At 35.3% G+C, this 20176-nt stretch overlaps 2 protein-coding genes across 2 annotated transcripts in view; one reads left to right on the forward strand and one right to left on the reverse strand.

The window, feature by feature from the left end:
- The window catches only part of mical2a (microtubule associated monooxygenase, calponin and LIM domain containing 2a), a 63331-nt gene extending 53587 nt beyond the window's left edge, over positions 1-9744 (reverse strand). The window contains exon 1 of the mRNA XM_059356495.1: positions 9476-9744. The gene's annotated coding sequence lies outside the window, so the exon portion shown is untranslated. The remainder of the gene's footprint in view (positions 1-9475) is intronic.
- A 1577-nt stretch (positions 9745-11321) lies between these two features.
- dkk3a (dickkopf WNT signaling pathway inhibitor 3a) lies at positions 11322-19709 on the forward strand. The gene is made up of 7 exons (XM_059356485.1): positions 11322-11617; positions 12389-12502; positions 12578-12637; positions 14689-14781; positions 17974-18118; positions 18377-18533; positions 19182-19709. Exons 1-7 carry the CDS (start codon positions 11417-11419, stop codon positions 19267-19269), a joined length of 858 nt encoding a protein of 285 aa, XP_059212468.1. The 5' UTR covers positions 11322-11416; the 3' UTR covers positions 19270-19709.
- The last annotated feature ends 467 nt before the right edge of the window (positions 19710-20176 follow it).

The raw sequence follows: 20176 nt of genomic DNA on the forward strand, positions 1-20176 counted from the left end.
CACTGGCAGAATGCAGCAAACGTCAGTCAGAAAACCCTTAATTTACACAAACAGGAGCAGGCTTGTGGCCCAAACCCAGTCAGGTAGTACACGCCTAGAACTTTTACAGTTTAATTGGTTAATGAGAGTGTATATTACACCAGTAAAATTAAACAAATTAGACAGTAACATACCTGATTCATGCACTAGATGTGGTGAAGATAAAGGTACACTCTTTCACTGCTTTTGGCTGTGCCCGAGAATCAAAGAGTTTTGGGAAGAGGTTCGTGTATTAGTTCAGGAGATTAGGGAACCTTTTTTACTTGGTCTATACCAGTGGTCTCAAACTCAAATTACCTGGGGGCCGCTGGAGGCAGTATCAAAATGACCAAAAAAAGGCACACAATTACTAAAAAAAGACACAAAATGACTGAAAAAACACTAAATTGCTTTAAAAAGAAACAAAATGACCAAAAAAAGACACAAAATTATTTAAAAAAAGAGACAAAATAATTTAAAAAAGACACAAAATATCCCAAAAAAAAGACAAAAAATTACCAAAAACACACAGATTTACCAAAAAAGACAAAATTATTTTTTTAAAGACAAAATTATTAAAAAAGACACAAAATTATTTCTAAAAAGACACAAAATTATGTTTAAAAAGACACAAAATTATTTTAGAAAAGACACAAAATCACCAAAAAAGTAAAAATAGCAAAAATTACCCATATCCATTTTTTTTTTTTAGCTAAGTAGCTTGTTAAGCTAACTACTTAGCTAACTTCTTGGCTAAGTATTTAGCTAAGTAACTTGCTAAGCTAACTACTTAGCTAACTTCTTGGCTAAGTAGTTAGCTTGGCAAGCTACTTGACCAAGTACTTAGCTATGTAATAATACAAAAACATTTTTTTCTTCATAAAGTATGAGAAGCAAAATGGAAATAATGATCTGTTTGGATCAAAAACAAGATATATAAAGAATACTTGGAATATTCAATCATAAAATTAGTTGATATCAAAAGCTGGCATGAATTTTATGGGCAATGAATGCGGGTCATTTTTGACCCATATTGTGCTTTAGAAGAGGAGTCAATATTGTGCATCACAGGGTTAGGAACAATAATCTGGCTCATTTATAAACGCAAAATAACTTTACCCTCTGCATATTTATACTAATGTTCATTTGCTCTATACTCATGTACTCTTTTTTGAACGGATCCTCAAGGACTCCTGTTCTTAAACTATGCTACCTTTGGCCGCCATGTTCTTGTATGTTTGCTTGTTTTGTATTTTTCTTGTGACCTATGTGTCAATTTTGTAAAACAAAACTCAATGAATATATTGTTGGAATAAAGGAGCAGGCTGGTGGAGCTGCAGGCTGCAGACCCGTCTGGTCTGGAGGTGTTTCTCTCCACATGGCTCCTCTGGAGAATGATTTATCTGGACACGCTGAGCACAGACCACCGCCTGCCCAGCTACTGACAAAAACAATTCACTTGAACAATTATTCTGACCCTAACGACACATTCTCATGTGTTGCACTTAATTAGTCTGCTGAATTTGGTATAATTTACACCGAGCGTGTGCAATGTTCTAAATTTATCAGAAAAGGCCAAAGAAAACAGATTCACACAGCAATTTAGAACATTTCATGAGGTTTAATATGGAACTTATCTGCATTAAAATGCCATAAACTGACGAGATCTATGTTTTATATTTTGTTGAGTGCATCTACATTATCCCAAATGTTTCCAACAAACCCAGAGAAATCCATAATTTTATAATTATAATACAATATATATAATTATAATATTGTGTTTGTCTGCCAAAAGCTGTCAGAAATGTACTTTTTCTCCAATTTTAAGCCACATTTTTATGATCACTTTTGAGGTCATGGTTGTTTTAAACTATATATTTTAACCAGATAAAGGATTTTAGTTGTCGGAAGTCGATCTTCAGTTGTCAGAGAAACAAGTTGAGCAAATATTGGCAGCAGCTCCAAAATGTCCTGAACAGTGGCAGAGAAACTCTTCTGTTAGAATTTTTTAACAGGTCTTTTTTATTGTTTTTAACTGGGTTTAATCAGCTGGTTCATTTGTTTTGGAGAGGAGGAGACCTCTGGGGATAATTCAGTTCCCACACTGTAAAAAAATATATATTTAATTGCTGAACCGTAAAAATGACAGTAAGTGGGGTTTCTACTGTAAATATAAATGTGAATATCAGCAAAATTTAGACTGAAAAGTTCCTTTATTTTTAGGGTAATTGTGTCCTTGTGACAATATGCTATTTCTCCATTCATTTAACATAAAAAAAAAAAATGTTTACAGTAAAACTGTGTGTTTTCAAAAGTTTTTTAAAGTTTTGTACTATTCCTGGTTTTACGGTAATTAAAAGTATCTTCTATGATGATATGCAATATTGAAATTTATACCGTTTTTCATGTAATTTGACAGTGTTTTACTGTCATTTCTATAAACAATTTTACAGCAACAAACCTCCAATGCATCAACAATGAACACTGAAGGAATCCTAACCAGGAGAAGTGGTAAAGACGTCACCAAACTCTGTCTATTGTTATTGTTTTGACCAGAATATCACCTACTATATGTACTTCTATGCATCAAAAATGATAAATATAAACCAGGAGGTGAAGACAAGCTGCTGACTGACACTGAGGATCAGAGATCAGCATCTTTCATCCATCCGTGTCACCAGGGAGCCCAGTGAAGGTTTAGACAGCAGCAGCATTACTGGCTGGCAGGAATAGCAGATTCTGTAAGCCAACAATCCTGATAGCCAGGCCCAGAATAGACGAGAGTCATGTTTCAGAAGAAAACAGCACATGACGTGAAAAGACATCAACAGGGCAAGATGAGACCTTGTAAACAAGAGAGCAGGTAAACAAGGATAGACTCAGATAAAAAAACAAATATGTTCAAAGTTCAAATCAATAACAATCAAGAGTTCTGGGTTCCCTGTCGATAAACTCTAGCAGAGCCAGGTAGAAACACAGAGCAGGGCTTCTCACTAAACTAAACATTGGACGCTGGAGACTCGCTGCAGAATTTTGCTGACAGGGAACTGAAGCCGTTATCTACAGTCATGGAAAAAATTATTAGACCACCCTTGTTTTCTTCAATTTCTTGTCCATTTAACAACTAAAGGTACATTTGTTTGGACAAATACAATGATAGCAACAAAAACAGCTCAAAATTGTTTAATTTAAGAGCTGATATCTAGACATTTTCCATGGCTATATTGATAATGATGTTGGTTTGGTATCAAGAAAACCATGGAAAATGTCTAGATATCCGCACTTAAATTAAACTCTTATCAGCTATTTTTATTTAAAAAACGTTTGCCGAAACCCTTAAAAAAGTCAAAGCACACTTGTAATGGCCGAGTCGGTCGATTTGATACCTTTTAGTGTATGTGGGACCAAAACTCTGGGAGGAGTAGTCGATTGAAACAAACACAGAAGAAACTGAAGAATAAGAATAAGCTCGGTAAATACTATATAACAGGGATGGGCAACTTAAATGCTGCAGGGGGCCACAGTTTTTCATGGACACTACCACAGGGCCACATATAGGACCGTGCACTTAACCAGATATGATGAAACTGCAATTTTAAATACGTTTACAGTGCAGTAACTTAACATATTTCATGCTCAAATGCATGTTTAACAGTATAAATAGGATTACATAAGGTTTGAAGCAAATAAAAAATAACCACTTACTGTTTTTTCAGTGCAAGAACAGCAGACCAACATTAATTGCAAGAAGTAATTTTGTGCATTTTTACACTGCACTTTTAAGATTTTGTGCTCAAATGCATGTAGTTGTACTGAGGGCCACTTCAAGTGAGGTGCGGGCCATTTGCGGCCCCCGGGCCTCCAGTTGCTCATCCCTGGTATATAGTGTGCTTCTTCAAGCACACTCAACTAACCAATTAAGGCAGTGGTGAACCAGCAACTCCCGTTTTCTGCAAGGTAAAGTTACTGTTTCTGCCACAGGAGTCTGGTGGCTTAGAGAACAGCCTCAGTATACTGTCAGAAAACGCTGTCTGACAACAAGGCGAGGTATTCAAAACATAGCGTACATAACGTGTTTTTTCAGGTGGCTAAAATACATTTTGCTGCAGCCAAAACCACAGCAGTATGTTGCTCAGCTCCTGCCTGCCTCTCCAAACCGCCATCGACTGTAGATAACACAGCGACTGTGGATAAGTGCCTCATACAACCTCACACTCAAACGTCTCCAAGCTATCCTTGAATCCCTGTGATGCACTGAGAAAGAGATACCTTATTTAACATTGGGGAAAAAAAGCTCAGAGTGCTGTGACAAAGTGCGTGAGAGTCTCTGAGACGACTCCCATCCAAACTCTTCCTGTGGAGTGTGTCTGGTTTCCTGTCCAGATCAAAGCTCTCTCTAAAAATCCACCTCTGTGATTTTAAAGTGTACCTTTATAACCCTGTTCAGCAGGCTCCTGTCCCTGACCAGATGGAACGGGTTAATGATGTCCCGGGGTGTATTTACTACAGTCTCCTTCACTGGCTCCATCTTTATGGTTTACACTGCAAAAAAGTCAATTTTTTTTGGCCTAAAACAGTGATTTAAGTTGGTAAAACTTGGAAATATAAATTACTGACATTTAGGGCAATAATGTACGTTAGCACAACAAAGAAAGCCAGTTGTCTGCTCAAAAACAAGTTTGTGAGTTGTTGTTACTTATATCTTTAAGTTGGGGTTCACAACAAGGGACAATAGTTCTGCTAACTCTTATTTCTTTGTTGTGAAATGCGGGAAAGCGGTGAAATTCGGTCATTAGCAAAACTGATGCTAGCGGCTAAGTGACGCTAGCGGCTAAGTGACGCTAGCGGCTAAGTGACGCTAGCGGCTAAGTGATGCTAGCGGCGCTGCTTGTTGCAGCTACAAGAGTAGCCATTAGCGTATCAATGCTAACTCAAAATTGTGGTCGCAACATTAGCTGACATTTCATAGCAGCGTTACAATCGTGCCAATTCAGCACATTGCAGAAGTTAGCAGAAGTAAGGATTAAAAGTTATTACAATGTAAAATTATAAGTTAGTACAACTTACAGTTGAGTTGACAAAAATCTGAATTCAGAGTTGAGCAAACTCAAAAACAAAACTTAAAATATTTAGTTTAATTGTCCAACTTAAAATTTTATCGAAGTTTGTTGCCTTGAAATTTTGAGTTCACCCAAATTTTCTTTTTTTTGCAGTGTAGTTGTGATATGCATGTGTGAAGAAAGCGGAAATCATGTTGTTTTTGTCTTTTTTGATACAGCCATTTAAGGACAAACAGGGAACAATGTGCCCCACCTATCTCTGAGAGTTCCTATCTCTCTTTTGTGTGGCCGATTCCTGGACGCAAGTACGTTTCTATGCTGTGGAACGAGGAAGGAAACATATTGCAGAGCGGAAGGAGAAAGTTTACGATACCTCCCCTGGCAATAATGTGCACCAGCTTCCTCACAGGCACTTCATCGGGCTGCATGAAACACAGTTACATTGTTTTCATCCACAGCTTGACGTCCTCACATTATCTGATGTAGTTACTGATTCATTTATTCATTCATTCAGGCTTTCAGTCATTGATTTAACCATTTAATTGTGTAATTATTTAACTACAGCATTCCTTCTTCACAAATTTGAGACACTAAGAATATAAATATTATTCACATGCGTTAGTGTTAATTATATCCTTACACTGTACCTGTTAGCTTGAGTTACTTTTCAGGTCGAGATTTAACATGAAAAACATGATCAATTTAAAGTGATTAGACTAGCTAGAGAAAATTTAAATGTTGCTTACATAAATGCATCAAAACTAGTAATACAATAATATATTTGGAATATGTAAAACAATCTGAGTGGAACCATTCTGCATATTTTCGTTACTTTAAGTACATTTTGATGCTGATGCAAGTCCTCGCCTGTCAAAAAACACAGTCAAGTAAGTTAGTAGTTGAGGATAAAAGTTGGTAAGTGACATAAAGATACTACCAGTGGTGGAAGTACATTTACTCAACTACTGTACTTAAGTACAATTTTACAGTATTTGTACTTTACTTGAGTATTTCCATTTTATGTAACTTTTTACTTCTATTCCACTACATTTTAGAGGCAAATATTGTACTTTTTACTCCACTAAATTTAGCCGACAGCTTGAGTTTCTTTTCAGGTCGAGATTTAACATTAAAAAAAACATTTAAATTGATTCGACTTGTTTTGTTTTTTTTATTACTAAACTTCATAACAGTATATTTAGTAGTTAAAATGATCCCTATCTTGATTAAATTAAACACTGCTTACATAAATGCATCATAATTTCAATCCAATAATATATTTGGAACATATAAAACAGTCTGAGTGGGTCCATTCTGCATATTGTCGTTACTTTAGGTACATTTTGATGCCGATACTTTTGTACATTTACTTCAGTAAGTTTTGAATGCAGCACTTTAACTTGTAATGGAGTAATTCAGAAGTAACTGACCTAAATAAAGGACCTGAACACTTCTTCCCCCACTGCTGCCTGCATGATTTGAGGGACCTGTGCTGCTTTCTGTACTGCCGTTTTTACCTCCACACACTGTTGTTAAGTCAAACGCCAGTAAAGCTGCTAATTACAAACTAAAAATGAAAGGCTGGCACAAGAACTCACAGTTGTAAGCTGCTGTGTCGGAGCCTGTCGAGCTAAGAGCCTTTTTTTTTTCAGACGTGTTGCCAAACAGTCAAAGGGCAGTTCAAAAAATGTGGAAGTTTGTATGTAAATCTGTTTGCTACACAGGTTTCTCACTGTGTTACAGTGAAGTCTGGGACATTAGTCACATTTGTTCATACAGCTCTAATAAACAGCCTGAATGTTCTCTCAGCTCTGACAGCATTTGTTGAAAGGAGGAGAACATAATTCAGAGTTAAACCTGTAATCATCCAGCATGCTCACATCATAAGCCTCGCAGCTATTCTGGCAAAGACTGTTTGATAAAGCATCTACTTATCTTATTGAGAAATACACTGTTTATTGTGTCTTTTCATATATTTATATAACAGCATGAATGGCTCAAAAAAAGAGGGAAACTCCAGCAAAGGGGGGATAATGTGGCTGCTGTTGAATAGTTAAACACAAAGAGGTTAATGATCAGGAGGATAAATCACATGGAGCATCGGTGTCTGGGCCAGATGCTATTTTTATGATTATTTTTCACATGTTTCACTGTTTGGTGCATGTGTGCAGATGGAACTAGGGACAGGGGGATATGTCCCCCAGGATTCATAGTGATCCTGATCCGTCCCCTACAGTGGCCCTGAAGTACAAATCACAACGGCAAATCAGAAAACACAACAGCAAATCAAGAAACACGTTTTGTTGTTGTGTTTTTTGATTCGTTGTTGTGTTTTCTGTTTTGTTGTTGTGTTTTTTGATTTGTCGTGTTTTCTGTTTTGTTGTTGTGTTTTTTGATTTGTCGTGTTTTCTGTTTTGTCGTGTTTTCTGTTTTGTTGTTGTGTTTATTTATTTTTTTGTTGTGTTAGTGTTTTGTTGTTGTGTTTTATGATTTGCTGTTGTGTTTTTTTGATTTGTTGTTGTGTTTTATGATTTGCCGTTGTGATTTGCACTTCAGGGCCACCGTAGTCCCCCCCACTTTCAGCGACAAACATCGTCGGTAAAACAGAAGATTAATGTTCCGTTAGTTAGACTATTTACATTGCAGCACATAGAGAGTTCGGTGGCTAATGGTGCGTTCAAGGTCTACACGAATGTCAGAATTTGACGTTGTTCCGAGCTCCAAGTTGCAACTTTCAAGTTCAGACCTTCAGTGTAGATTAAACACACCATAAGGCGTTACGGTAAGAACGTGTTAGACCCGCTTTCAAATTAAAACCAAACACATATAGCTTTCAAAATAAGAGCACATGGATGTGTTGGCAGAATCCACCACAGAATTTACAAGAAGACTGTCAAAATATGATGCCTTAAATAAAACATATAAGAACTCTTATTCTCCTTTACAATAACTCATTAAAATATGCAATGATTAAGATGGAATAGTGGCATTAGAATGTGCGAGAGGCACCAAATTTAGGCTTTTAGGACAAAAATGTTCTCCGGGAGAGCATGACCCGGGACACTGCAGTATGTTCAGGGTAATGAAAGGAGGAGAGACGTTTTTGGGTCCTTCATTGAGTCAGATTCAAGTCAGTAAATTTGTTTGGCTGCACTGGGAATTTCATGCACAAACTTCTTTTTATTTATGTAAATATGTTAAATATGTTTACACTACAGTTAATTTAAAATTGTTACAATAAAACATACTTGGGTTAAGGCATGGAGTGCAAAAATAACTTATTGAGTTGAAATCATTTGCTGACAGCTTCATCCCCCCCAGTTCAAAAATCCCATCTGCGCCCCTGCTCTGTTGTCTGCTGCTGTCGCTTTAACAGATGTAAAGTAGACAGGAAATGATTGCTCACACAGCAGTGGGAAGGAGAACTACCACTGTTTATATGACTCCTTAAAATTGTTGCAGAACACATCATGCATCATCCTGCGAGACGCCATGAATCATAGCGGACAGAGATCTCGTGCAGCAATGTGTTGAAACGTGGAAGAGACAGAAGTTGTCTCACTGAGTCAACCCTGGTGTTTTTTCCTGGAATCTGGTGTTTATTTATCAAAGGTTCAACTGCTGCATATTAACCTGCAGTCACACTAGAAAACATTAACAGTAGCAGTTTCAGTCAGCAGCCTGTCAACACCACACCTTTCTTTCTTTACTACAACCCCTAAAGACAGACAGGCTGCTGAGAAGCTGCAGAGCAGGTGAGTCAGCCTGGAGAAAGACTGAAAAGAATTAAATCAGTGGGCAGAGTTCATTAACCTGCACTGACAGGACTGCTTCTAGTGATATTACAACAAAACAATACCAAGTCAGAGTGGATGTACCTGTTTGTTTTTACTGTCTTTGAACTTGCAGAAGCTGCAGGTCTAGTTCTAAACGCCAAGAGGCATGTTCTCAGAGATGATTTATGCTCAAAAAGTCATTTATCAGCCTGACAAATATGCAGGTTGCACAAGAGCAGATAACATTCCTGCTATCAGGGACAAGCCCAGATACCTGACTGACTCCTCTCAGACAGCTTCAATCAACGCGATAATCACAATAAAACACGAGATAAAGCACGTGTTCGTTTAAAAAACCTCACCGGAAACAACATCACCTTAAATGTCAGCACAATAAATCAGAACATCAACTTCAAAACGGATCATATAATCACTCATGTTCGTCAATTGGGATACTTTTACGAGCATTTTATTCCTTGTATAATAACTTTTAATCATACTAGAGTCAAACCAGTCCTATCAGAATAAAGGTGATATTTTCACAATAAGGAAAGCAGCACTTCTGTCAGGTGTCTCGCGCCAAATTAAAGACACACAAAGGTGTAAAACAGCAGATCTTACCTCATATATCAACACAATCCAAACTCTTCTTTTATTCTCAGTGTCTCCGGAGTTAAACGCGCTGCTTCTCTGTTTGTGTGTGAAGTTTTGTCGGTTCTCAGTCTGACAGACAGTTTGTGTGCAGCTGGGTCCACAGGCTGAGGGCGGGGCTGCACACAGCGGACACATCCCTCAGCTGCTACTGTGCTGCTGTTTAATCCAGAGGAGACAGACTTTCTCAAGACAAAGTTCACTTCAGAGACCACCCGCAGTCTGCACAGGAATCATCAAAAACTAAGAATAAAAGATTAATTTAAATTTAAAGGCACGATCCTAAAGTAAATGTGCAAGATTATAAAAACAAAGTTTCATAATACAGCAACAGCTGAATGAAACTATCAGGAGGGACACTTTGTTCTGTTTGTCAGGTGTGGTTGTTTCCTCATTTTGCACGAAACCACCTGGACCCCATAAGACCCAAAGACCAGCACATTATACATTAAACAGCCTGTCAGCAGAAACTGGAGTCCACGCAGCACATGGACTAAACCACTGAACAAACACTGGGAACGTGTTGCTGCTGGGGGGATTTAGTGTGAAAGGGAATGGCGCCATCATGTGGTCAAACTGTGGAATTACAGGTTCACAGGGAGTCTGGTTCATAAAGGGTCAGTTACACTCAGTATTTTATCATTTAGCAGAAGAGAAGGCAGGCTGGTTGTTGTGAATGACAGTTCTTAGATTTGTATTTATTTTTATTATTTTTAGTTAGTTAGTTAGTTAGTTAGTTAGTTAGTTAGTTAGTTAGTTAGTTAGTTAGTTGGTTAGTTGGTTATTTTATCATTTTTATTTTATTCATTTTATTTATTTATTTGGGTGTCACGTTAGTTGTTGTGAATGTGTAAACCTAACAGTTTTTAGATTTTTTATTTATTTATTTATTTATTTATTTATTTAGTTAGTTAGTTAGTTAGTTAGTTAGTTAGTTAGTTAGTTGCCATGTTAGTTGTGAATGTGAAGACCTAACAGTTTTTAGATTTTTATTCTATTTACTTTATCTGTTTTATTTATTTTATTTTGTCTATTTTATTTTATGTAGCCTATTAATGTATTTATTTATTTATTTGTTTAGTTAGTTAGTTAGTTAGTTAGTTAGTTAGTTAGTTAGTTAGTTGCCATGTTAGTTGTGAATGTGAAGACCTAACAGTTTTTAGATTTTTATTCTATTTACTTTATCTGTTTTATTTATTTTATTTTGTCTATTTTATTTTATGTAGCCTATTAATGTATTTATTTATTTATTTGTTTAGTTAGTTAGTTAGTTAGTTAGTTAGTTAGTTAATTAGTTAGTTAGAATTTCTCCACCACAACACAATGGAGATTATTTTAGGAAGATGTCACTCTTGTTCATTCTTGTTCATTTTGATTGGGTCATTTTACATTAAAGTTATTGAGAAAAAAAAAATTTTCATAAAAAAAATATGTCTCTCGAATATCCAACAGTATACTAACTTAATTACGATGAAAACCTGGGTCATCTTGGTAGATAGGAGCTACCCAGGAAGGAGCCTCCTGGAGGTCATGTGAAAAATTAAATCATTGCTATTGGTTCCTTATAATCTTCCTCTTATTTAAAGAATTGAATCACTCTAAAACATACATTGCAGAAATGTGACAGGCCAAAAATAGAAATGTTGTCAGAGTGCAACACCATACAATGAAGGGTTGAAGTAAGTTTCTCATTAAAATGACTTATAGATTATTAATTTTTTCTTCGTCACATTGGCAGAAATGATCTTCCATACATAATTAAACAATAACGAAACTAATCGGAGCTTATGTTAAATGTCCACGAGGTGATGACCCTCAGTGACGGAGCCGGATCAGCTGTGGTGTCGCTGTTTGTTCTCAGCATCCAGCAGCCACACCCTCCACCCTCCATACAGCAGCAGCAGCAGCAGCATGATGGTGCTGGTCCGGCTCTCCCTGCTCCTTCTGGCTCTGACGGCAGTCTGCCATGCCATCCTCCCGGAGATAGTGGACTCAGGTCTCAGTCACATCCTGGAAGAGAATCCCTCGGAGCTGGACCGCGTGTTCGTGGAAGTGGAGCAGCTGCCAGAAGATCCGCAGCAGCAGCAGCCTGAGGATGATGCGTCTCAGCAAGTAGCACACAGTTGCATCTCTCACTCAGCTGTTTTTTTTCATGACTTGGCACAATTTTACAAATAGATTTTTATTTTTTTATTTTTTTTATTTTTTTATTAGTTCGTTAGTTGGTTGTTAGGTTGACTGGTTGGTTAGTTCATTTTGTTTTATTCATTTTATATATTTATTTATTTATTTATTTATTTATTCATTCATTCATTTAGGTGTCATGTTAGTTCTTGTGAATGTGTAAACCTAACAGTTTTTAGATTTTTATTTTACTTATTTATTTAGTTAGTTAGTTAGTTAGTTAGGTGGCATCTTAGTTGTGAATGACCTTACAGTTTTTAGATTTTTATTTATTTTATTTATCTTATTATATTCATTTTATTCATTTTATTTATCTTATTTTATTCATTTTATTTTTTTGTTTATTTATTTAGTTAGTTAGTTAGTTAGTTAGGTGGCATGTTAGGTGGCATGTTAGTTGTGAATGACCTTACAGTTTATATTTTATTTATTTATTTTCATTTTATTTATTTTTATTTTATTCATTTATTTATTTATTTTTTATTTAGTTAGTTAGTTAGTTAGTTAGTTAGTTAGTTAGTTAGTTGTGAATGTGAAGACCTTACAGATTTTAGATTTTTATTTTATTTATTTTATCTATTTTTGGCACAATTTCACTGCAGAAATAAGTTACTGGCTCCCATTAAAATGATTAAAAATAGAACCAGAGCTAGAATATGGGAGTGACTTCTTACTGCATCTCTGATTCTCTTCTTGCAGAGGAGCAACGAGAGTCTCAGCAGTCATCCCAATAACCTTCCACCAAGCCCCCATAATGAAACTGTTTCTGATAAAGTGATTGATAACGAATCCATCCACACCTCAGTGGAACAGGTAAGCTTTAAAAACAGTAAACAACAGTGACTTAGTGCTTGTTTGTCAATAAAACTTGGTCCCACCTTCCCTCAGGAGACAAACAACATCAGCACAGCCGACCTGACCAGTGACCTGGGCAACAACATCGACCATGTGAGTTTATTCTGTTCACATAAATCCATCTTTAGCTCGTGTTTTTCATGCAACCTTTGACTACTCATCCGTTGAATTTCTCAACATAAAAAGGCCTCTAGGTTGCATAACGTCTGGCTGCAGCATCAGGAACACTGACTTGGCAAAAAGACTCAAACAGAGTGTGCATGGTGTGCAGTGTGTTTGCATTATTCACCTGTGCAATGTATCAAATTACAGTTGGAAGAAATGCTGATATGCAGCCAATCTGTTAGGTGCATTAATCAAAAAATGATAACTGTACATAATTGTTGATTAAAACCCTCTGGAGTCCACGAAAGCCCCGGAGCATGACACGTCATGACGTTGCAATGTAAAAACGAAGCAGCATCGAGCTCTAAAGTTTTGGCTTTTCCAGAAGTTTCCATGTCCCATTTAGCACATCAACTCTTTTTCAGCAAAGGTAAAAACCACCTCGACCAAGTTTAACATGATATTACTGCAGATTTTGCAGAGATTTTATTGAATGTTGCAGTGTGCATTCAGCATTTTTGATGCAATCTTTTGTGTTTAATGTTTTTTGTGTGATTTTTGTGTGTTTTTATGTTTTTGTGTGTTTTTTGTATTTCGTGTTTTTATATTTTTTGTCATTTTTTGTGTATTTTTTGTTTTTATGTGGGTTTTTTATGTATGTTTTTTTGTCATTTTTTGTGTTTTTGTGTGTGTGGTTTTTGTCATTTTTTGTGTATTTTTGTGTTTTTATGTGTGTGTTTTTTTGTATTTTTTTGTGTTTTAATGTTTTTTGTCATTTTTGTGTATTTTTTGTGTTTCTATGTGTTTTTTATGTATGTTTTTTGATATTTTTTTGTGTGTTTTATGTTTTTTTGTGTGGTTTTTTTGTATTTTTGTGTGTGTTTTTGTGTATTTTTTGTGTTCAAAATGTTGATCCAGTAAGTCAAAATGACAAAATAATAATCAGGTGAGGTTGTGCTGAAAAAATGACACCAGTATGGAATGATAAACATTTTTTAAGTCAAAACCCCTCGAAATAGCCCCAAACTCCAAAGGGTTAAAAAAAAAAAAGTGATGATGTGTGATTTGTCTGCTTGTAAGTAGAATTCACTTTCAGGATTAATGCTTCTAACAGAACGGAGCCTCATAAATATGTACAAGGTTCTCTGCCAAGGAGCCTCTGCAACCAAAATCTTTTATTCAGTTAGTTCTTCATTTTGCAAAAAATCATTCTGGAAAAAAAAATACTGTGGCATTAATATGTATTACCAGGGTTGGATAGTAAATGGGATTACATAACTACATTTTAGCTGCAACAAAAACCTAAAGAAACAACTAAGTTTCAATTCAGAATTAGTATTATTATCATTCTTTTTTTTCAGTATTCTGATTTTCAACTTAGAATAGAATAGAATAGAGTCTTTATTGTCATTGCACAGTAGTATAAAAAAATACGTTAGCATAACAAAATTGAGGCACAGCTCTCCCATCAGTGCAAAAAAGATAAATATTAAATCAATAACCAACCAAGGCATGCACCCATCAAACAAACAAACGAAAAAAAGGACATCACACACAAATCAGAAAAGTAAGGGACTGTAAACAGAGACACATGGCAAAGGAAAAAACGATGTTTTTTAATTAATTAAATAAATAAATAAATTTTGCACATGTCACACAGTGAAAAAGCTTATTGCACATGTTATACAGTAAAAATAAAGCAGTGGGGTTTTTTTCCCTGGGAAATTCTGACGTCAAATAATTCTGACTTTATTGTCAGAATTCTGAGATTTCTGAGTTTCCTCAGAATTTCAAGTTTGGAGTCAGAATTAACTTTAATCCCAGAATTGCAAACACTGATTTCTCAAAATTCAGATTTTAAATTCAGAACTCAATTTATGTATTTTCCACATGTGGCCCTAATCTTCTTCCCCAGTAAGTAGACTGTAGGAAACACTCATGTTCTTGAAATCATAAACAACCCGTATTCTTTTTTCCACATAACTCCTGGGCCGGTCCGTGTTGTTACTGTAGCTGTGCTGTAACTCTCTGGTCTGTAGGGCTGTCTGACTGATGGAGACTGTGGGAAGGGACGATACTGCCTTAACAACAAGCATGACTCCAAGTGTCTGCCCTGCAAAGTGATCGACATGGTGAGTGACCTGTAGTTCCCTCTACGTCCCTTTATATGTTACCTTCACACTTCTCTTTTCTATGGAACTCAGATGAACCTACATTGCTGATTTTCTGAGACACTGGGTTTTGTGTTTTCATTCTCTCTAAGCCAGAATCATCAAAATTACAAGAAATACAGGCTTAGAATATTTCACTCTATGTGTAATGAATCTATACATTGAAAAAAATATTGAACTTTTTCACAATATTCTAATTTGTTGAGATGTTCCTGTATATTTCATTCCTTTTAATTAATTCTGTCACTCATCATCCTTGTTTGAAATACACTTGATTTGACTATATGTGTACCTGCACTATTTCGGTCGTTTTTGTCTTTCTTATAATTCCACTTTTAAACAAATGCACACACACACACACACACACACACGCTTCCGGCCAGCTGGGGTTTCACTCCGACTGCATTGCAGTGCTTCCACTCCATTATTTTTAAGCCAGAATCATCAAAATTACAAGAGAAACAGGCTTATTAAACTTTTTCACAATATTCAAAAATATAATAATATAATATAATAATATAAATATAATATGTACCTGCTTTTTTCATCCTTTTAATGAATTCTATCACTCATCATCCTTGTTTGAAATACACTTGATTTGACTATATGTGTAACTGCACTATTTCGGCCGGTTTTCTCTTTAATTACACTTTTAAACAAATGCACGCACACACACACACACACACAGTCGCTTCCGGCCAGCTGGAGTTTCACTGCGACTGCATTGCAGTGCGTCCACAAGTGTAATCGGAGTGAGTTGTTGGTGGACGCTGCGTCCTGTGAGCTTCACATGAAACATCAGCACATGTCAAGGTGAAGGAAGAGACGCGTCTCTCTCTCAGAGGACGTCTGGGATAAAAGGAATAATTATATTAAAAGCCTTCTCTCTAGAGTCAACCTTTGGTTTATTTAAGACTCCATTACTGATGCAGATGTTGTAGTGTCCTTATTGTATGAGCTGCTTTATGTTTAGCAGAGTAAAAAGCAATGCAAAGGGATAGAGAGGCTGGCCGTCTGCCAAACAAGCCTAGTGTCCATGATAATAAATACACAGAGAGAGGATCTGGGTCTCGTCATAAAGTGCTGCACTGGAAAGTTTCTGGGGAGGTTTTATTGCATTCAGCATTTTTCATGCAACCTTTTGTGTTTAATGTTTTTTGAGGGATTTTCATATGTTTTTATGTGCTTTTTATGTGTTTTTTGTAATATTTTGTATTTTTTATGGGTTTTTTTGTATTTTTTGTGTATTTTGTTGTGCTTTTATAGTTTTTTTTTACGTCTGATTTTTGTCATTTTTTTGTGTGTTTTATGTTTTTTTGTGTGTGGTTTTTGTAATATTTTGTGTTTTTTATGTTTTTTATGTTTTTTGGTATTTTTTGTGTTTTTGTTTTTTTGTCATTTTTTTGTATTTTGTTGTGCTTTTATGTGTTTGTTTTTTTTATGTCTGGTTTTTTTTTTGTCATTTTTTGTGTGTTTTATGCTTTTTTGTGTGTGGTTTTTGTATTTTTTTGTGTGTTTTTTGTGTTCAAAATGTTGATCCAGCAATTAAAAATTACAAAATAATAATCAGGTGAGGTTTTGCTGAAAAAATGATGCCAGCATGGAATAATAATTACTCCATTACTGATGCAGATGTTATAGTGTCCTTATTGTATGAGCTGCTCTGTGTTTAGCAGAGTAAAAAAGCAATGCAAACGGATAGAGAGGCTGGCCGTCTGCCAAACAAGCCTAGTGTCCATGATAATAAATACACAGAGACAGGATCTGGGTCTCATCATAAAGTGCTGCACTGGAAAACTCTGCTTGGGAATAAGCAGAACACTGTGTGCTTCATCAACAAATTAACAATTCACCGTGAGTGTGCAGGAACAGGAACTTGTCTGGCCGCTATCAGAGAACAGTTGACCTGCTGATCTCATTTATATTTTAAGGAAAAACATCAGCAGACTTCACGCTTGGAGAATAATTAATGTCATTAATGCTCCGGTGAGTTTCAGCCTTGTTAACCTGAAGGTGCATGCCATCTTCCCAGAAAACAGTGTTAAAAAGAGAAAATTTGCATTAAATAAAAGATATCTACACTGTAAAAAAAAAACCCTGTTGTTTTTACGGTAAAAAAACAGCAGCTGTTTTTGCCAGAACTTTACCGTAATAAATACGGTGCAACTTTTTATGATATTACGGTAAAATTATATTAGGACTGTTGATTTCACGTTTAAGATTGCCATTTTATTCCATATTTTACCATAAAAAAAATAAAAAGTTTTTCCATCAAAAGAAACATTGTTCTGTCATAAATCAGGCAAACAATTGACAAGAAAATACTTTATTAATGGTGCATAAATTAAAGATTTTTACCATTAAATATTAGTGTTTTTTTGTTTTGCAGATATGGTGTTTAGTACATTTAACAGTGAGAAAAAGTTTTTACAAAAAACAGTATACTTTTGTTACAAACAGGGTGCCAGTGTATTTACAGTGGAGTAATGTATTTTTCAAAAAATAACTATAAAAATACTGTTTAAAAAGACACAAAATTACCAAAAAATACACAGAATTACTAAAGACAACAATATTAAAAAAAGACAAAATGACCCAAAAAAGGCACAAAATGACCAAAAAGACACAAAATTGTTTTAAAAAAAGACACAAAATTGTTTTAAAAAAAGACACAAAATGACACAAAATTGTTTTAAAAGACACAAAATTGTTTTTAAAAAAAAGACACAAAATGACCAAAAAAATACACAAAATTATAAATAAAAAAATACACAAAATTATTTTTAAAAAGACACAAAATTATTTTAAAAAAGACAAAATTATTTTAAAAAAGACACAAAATTACCCCAAAAAAGTAATTAACGGGACCTTCCACACACAACACGGTAAAGTGCCATTCATATAAAACTCACATTAAACTTTCATATCAATGTGAGGGCCACAAAATATCGTCACGAGGGCCACAATTGGCCCGCGGGCCGTGAGTTTGACACCCCTGATTTAAAGTGTTTCATTGTTACTGAAACTGAATTAACCCATTTATCATTTTATGGTCTTTTACTGTCATGTTTTAGCAGTTTTTCACCGTAAAATCTACAGACATTTTTTACAGTGTACTGAATTGTTTGCTGACCTATTTTTCTCTTCTTCCAGACCTGCACTCAGGATAAGGAGTGTTGTGGTGACCAGCTGTGTGTGTGGGGTCAGTGCAGTGTGAATGCAACAAAAGGAGAAGCAGGAAGCACGTGTCAACACCAGATCGACTGCAGCACGGACCTCTGCTGTCTCTTCCATAAAGGTACACAACAACAACAACAACAACAACACACAGATCAGTGATGCTGCTTAATCATTCTCTGGCAAAATGTACAGGTACATCTCAAAAAATTAGAATATTGTGAAAAAGTTTGTTATTTTTCGTCAAATATTTCAGAAAGTGAAACTCATACATTATATAGATTCATTACACAGAGTGAAATATTTCAAGCCTGTTTTTCTTGTAATTTTGATGATTCTGGCTCAGAGATAAACTAAACTGTGTTGTCTTCGTGTCCAGCCCTGCTCTTCCCCGTCTGCTCTGCTAAGCCCATTGAGCGTGAGCGCTGCTTCGGCGCCTCCAACCACCTGCTGGAGCTTCTGTCCTGGGACGTCCAGGACGACGGACCCAGGAAACATTGTCCCTGTGCAGGAGATCTTCACTGCCAGCACCTGGGGTGAGTAAAGTGCCTGCAAAAGCACAGAATGTCTCAAATCCTTAAGAAAATTATATTAAAGAAACAACAAGGCTTTTAACTGGTGATTAAACTGGTGAACATCATCATATTTCTATAGTTATTTTTAAATTGATGGGACTTCCTGCAAGATCAGATGATTTGATTTACAGTATGGAGAGCAGAAAAGTCTATGTTAAATTTTCCCAGGCAAAATTTGGCAGGGAGTACGTCAGCCAGTTAACAGAGAGCAGGAGAATATTATTATTATAGATATAATATTATTATTATTATTATTAACCCTCCTGTTACGTTGCGGGAAAAATTGACCCATTTCAAAGTTTAAAAATCTAAAAAAAATAATAGTTAAATGTATTATATAACAACAAAAAATGTATAAATGTAAAAAAAAAAATTTTAATGTATGATTTTTTAAAATATTTTTTATTATTAACATTTTATAATTATTTTGAATATCTAGTAAAAAAAAGTATTTTTTCATAAAATATTTTTAAAAATTATATATAAAAAATCTAGTATTTTTGAAATTATTAAAATGTTATAATTATTATTATAAATTGTTGCAAAAGTTATTTATCTTTCTGTCACTTACCAACTTTTATCCCCAAACTTGACTGTTATTTTCGACAGGCGAGGATCCATGTGCCTTAAAGGAGAGGACTCGAGTGAAGAGGACATGACGGATAATCTCTACTCAGAGATCGACTACATCATTTAGACGTGTGACTTGTTCCACATCGACTCGTCTCCACTGACTCGAGCTTTGTTGCAAAGAGCTAAAGCACTTTCTGTTTGCCGGCTTTATCCAAAGTGGTAAAGCTACACAGCATGTACAATTAATGACTAGATATTTATTTGCTGATATTGAGACCGGAGATGAAAATGTATTTATATACAAGTAATAATAAGTAAAAGACAGGGAAACACTATATTTGCAAAATCCTGCGTTGATACGATTTGCTGCATCTTTGCATTGTATTGCACACTAATACCAGCCATTCAATGAATCAGTCTGCACACTAAATATCTGTTGACTCTATTCAAAACTTCAACTATTTAACTCACTATGGCACGCATTATGATGCCAGTTAGGAAAAAATGTTTTCGGTGTTTTTTTGTCTTGAAATTGACTAAATAAACATAATCTGAAGAATTTTATCTTTTTTTTTTTTGGGAAGTTTTTGGGGTTTGTTGCCTGTTGCCATGTGTGGAAATTATAAGCAAATAAGACATATAGTTGACTATAATTGTAGACTATGGCCTACAGCAGGGGTCTCAAACACAAATTACATGGGGGCCGCTGGAGACAGTATCAAAATGACCAAAAAAAGACACAAAATTATTTTAAAAGAAAGACACAGGATGACCCAAAAAAGACAAAAAATGGCCAAAAAAGAGACACAAACTGACTTAAAAAAAGACATAAAATGACCCAAAAGACACAGAATTACCAAAAAAAGACACAAAATTATTTTAAAAGACACAAAATGACCCCCAAAAGACACAAAATTACTAAAAGACACAAAATTACCAAAAAAAGTTTTTAAAGGGACCTTACACACACAACAAAGTAAAGTGCCATTTATATAAAACTCACATTAAACTTTCATATCAAGGTGAGGACC

The sequence above is a fragment of the Centropristis striata genome, chromosome 2 (genome assembly GCF_030273125.1).
Source record: "Centropristis striata isolate RG_2023a ecotype Rhode Island chromosome 2, C.striata_1.0, whole genome shotgun sequence".
Lineage (NCBI taxonomy): Eukaryota > Metazoa > Chordata > Actinopteri > Perciformes > Serranidae > Centropristis > Centropristis striata.

What these genes read in the sequence shown, in the direction of transcription:
- dkk3a (XM_059356485.1), top strand. Translation starts at nt 11,417, where the DNA reads ATGATGGTGCTGGTCCGGCTCTCCCTGCTCCTTCTGGCTCTGACGGCA. An exon ending in TCCACACCTCAGTGGAACAG is followed by an intron (nt 12,503 to 12,577) that starts GTAAGCTTTAAA and finishes ACCTTCCCTCAG; the next exon opens with GAGACAAACAACATCAGCAC. An exon ending in CCTGCAAAGTGATCGACATG is followed by an intron (nt 14,782 to 17,973) that starts GTGAGTGACCTG and finishes CTCTTCTTCCAG; the next exon opens with ACCTGCACTCAGGATAAGGA.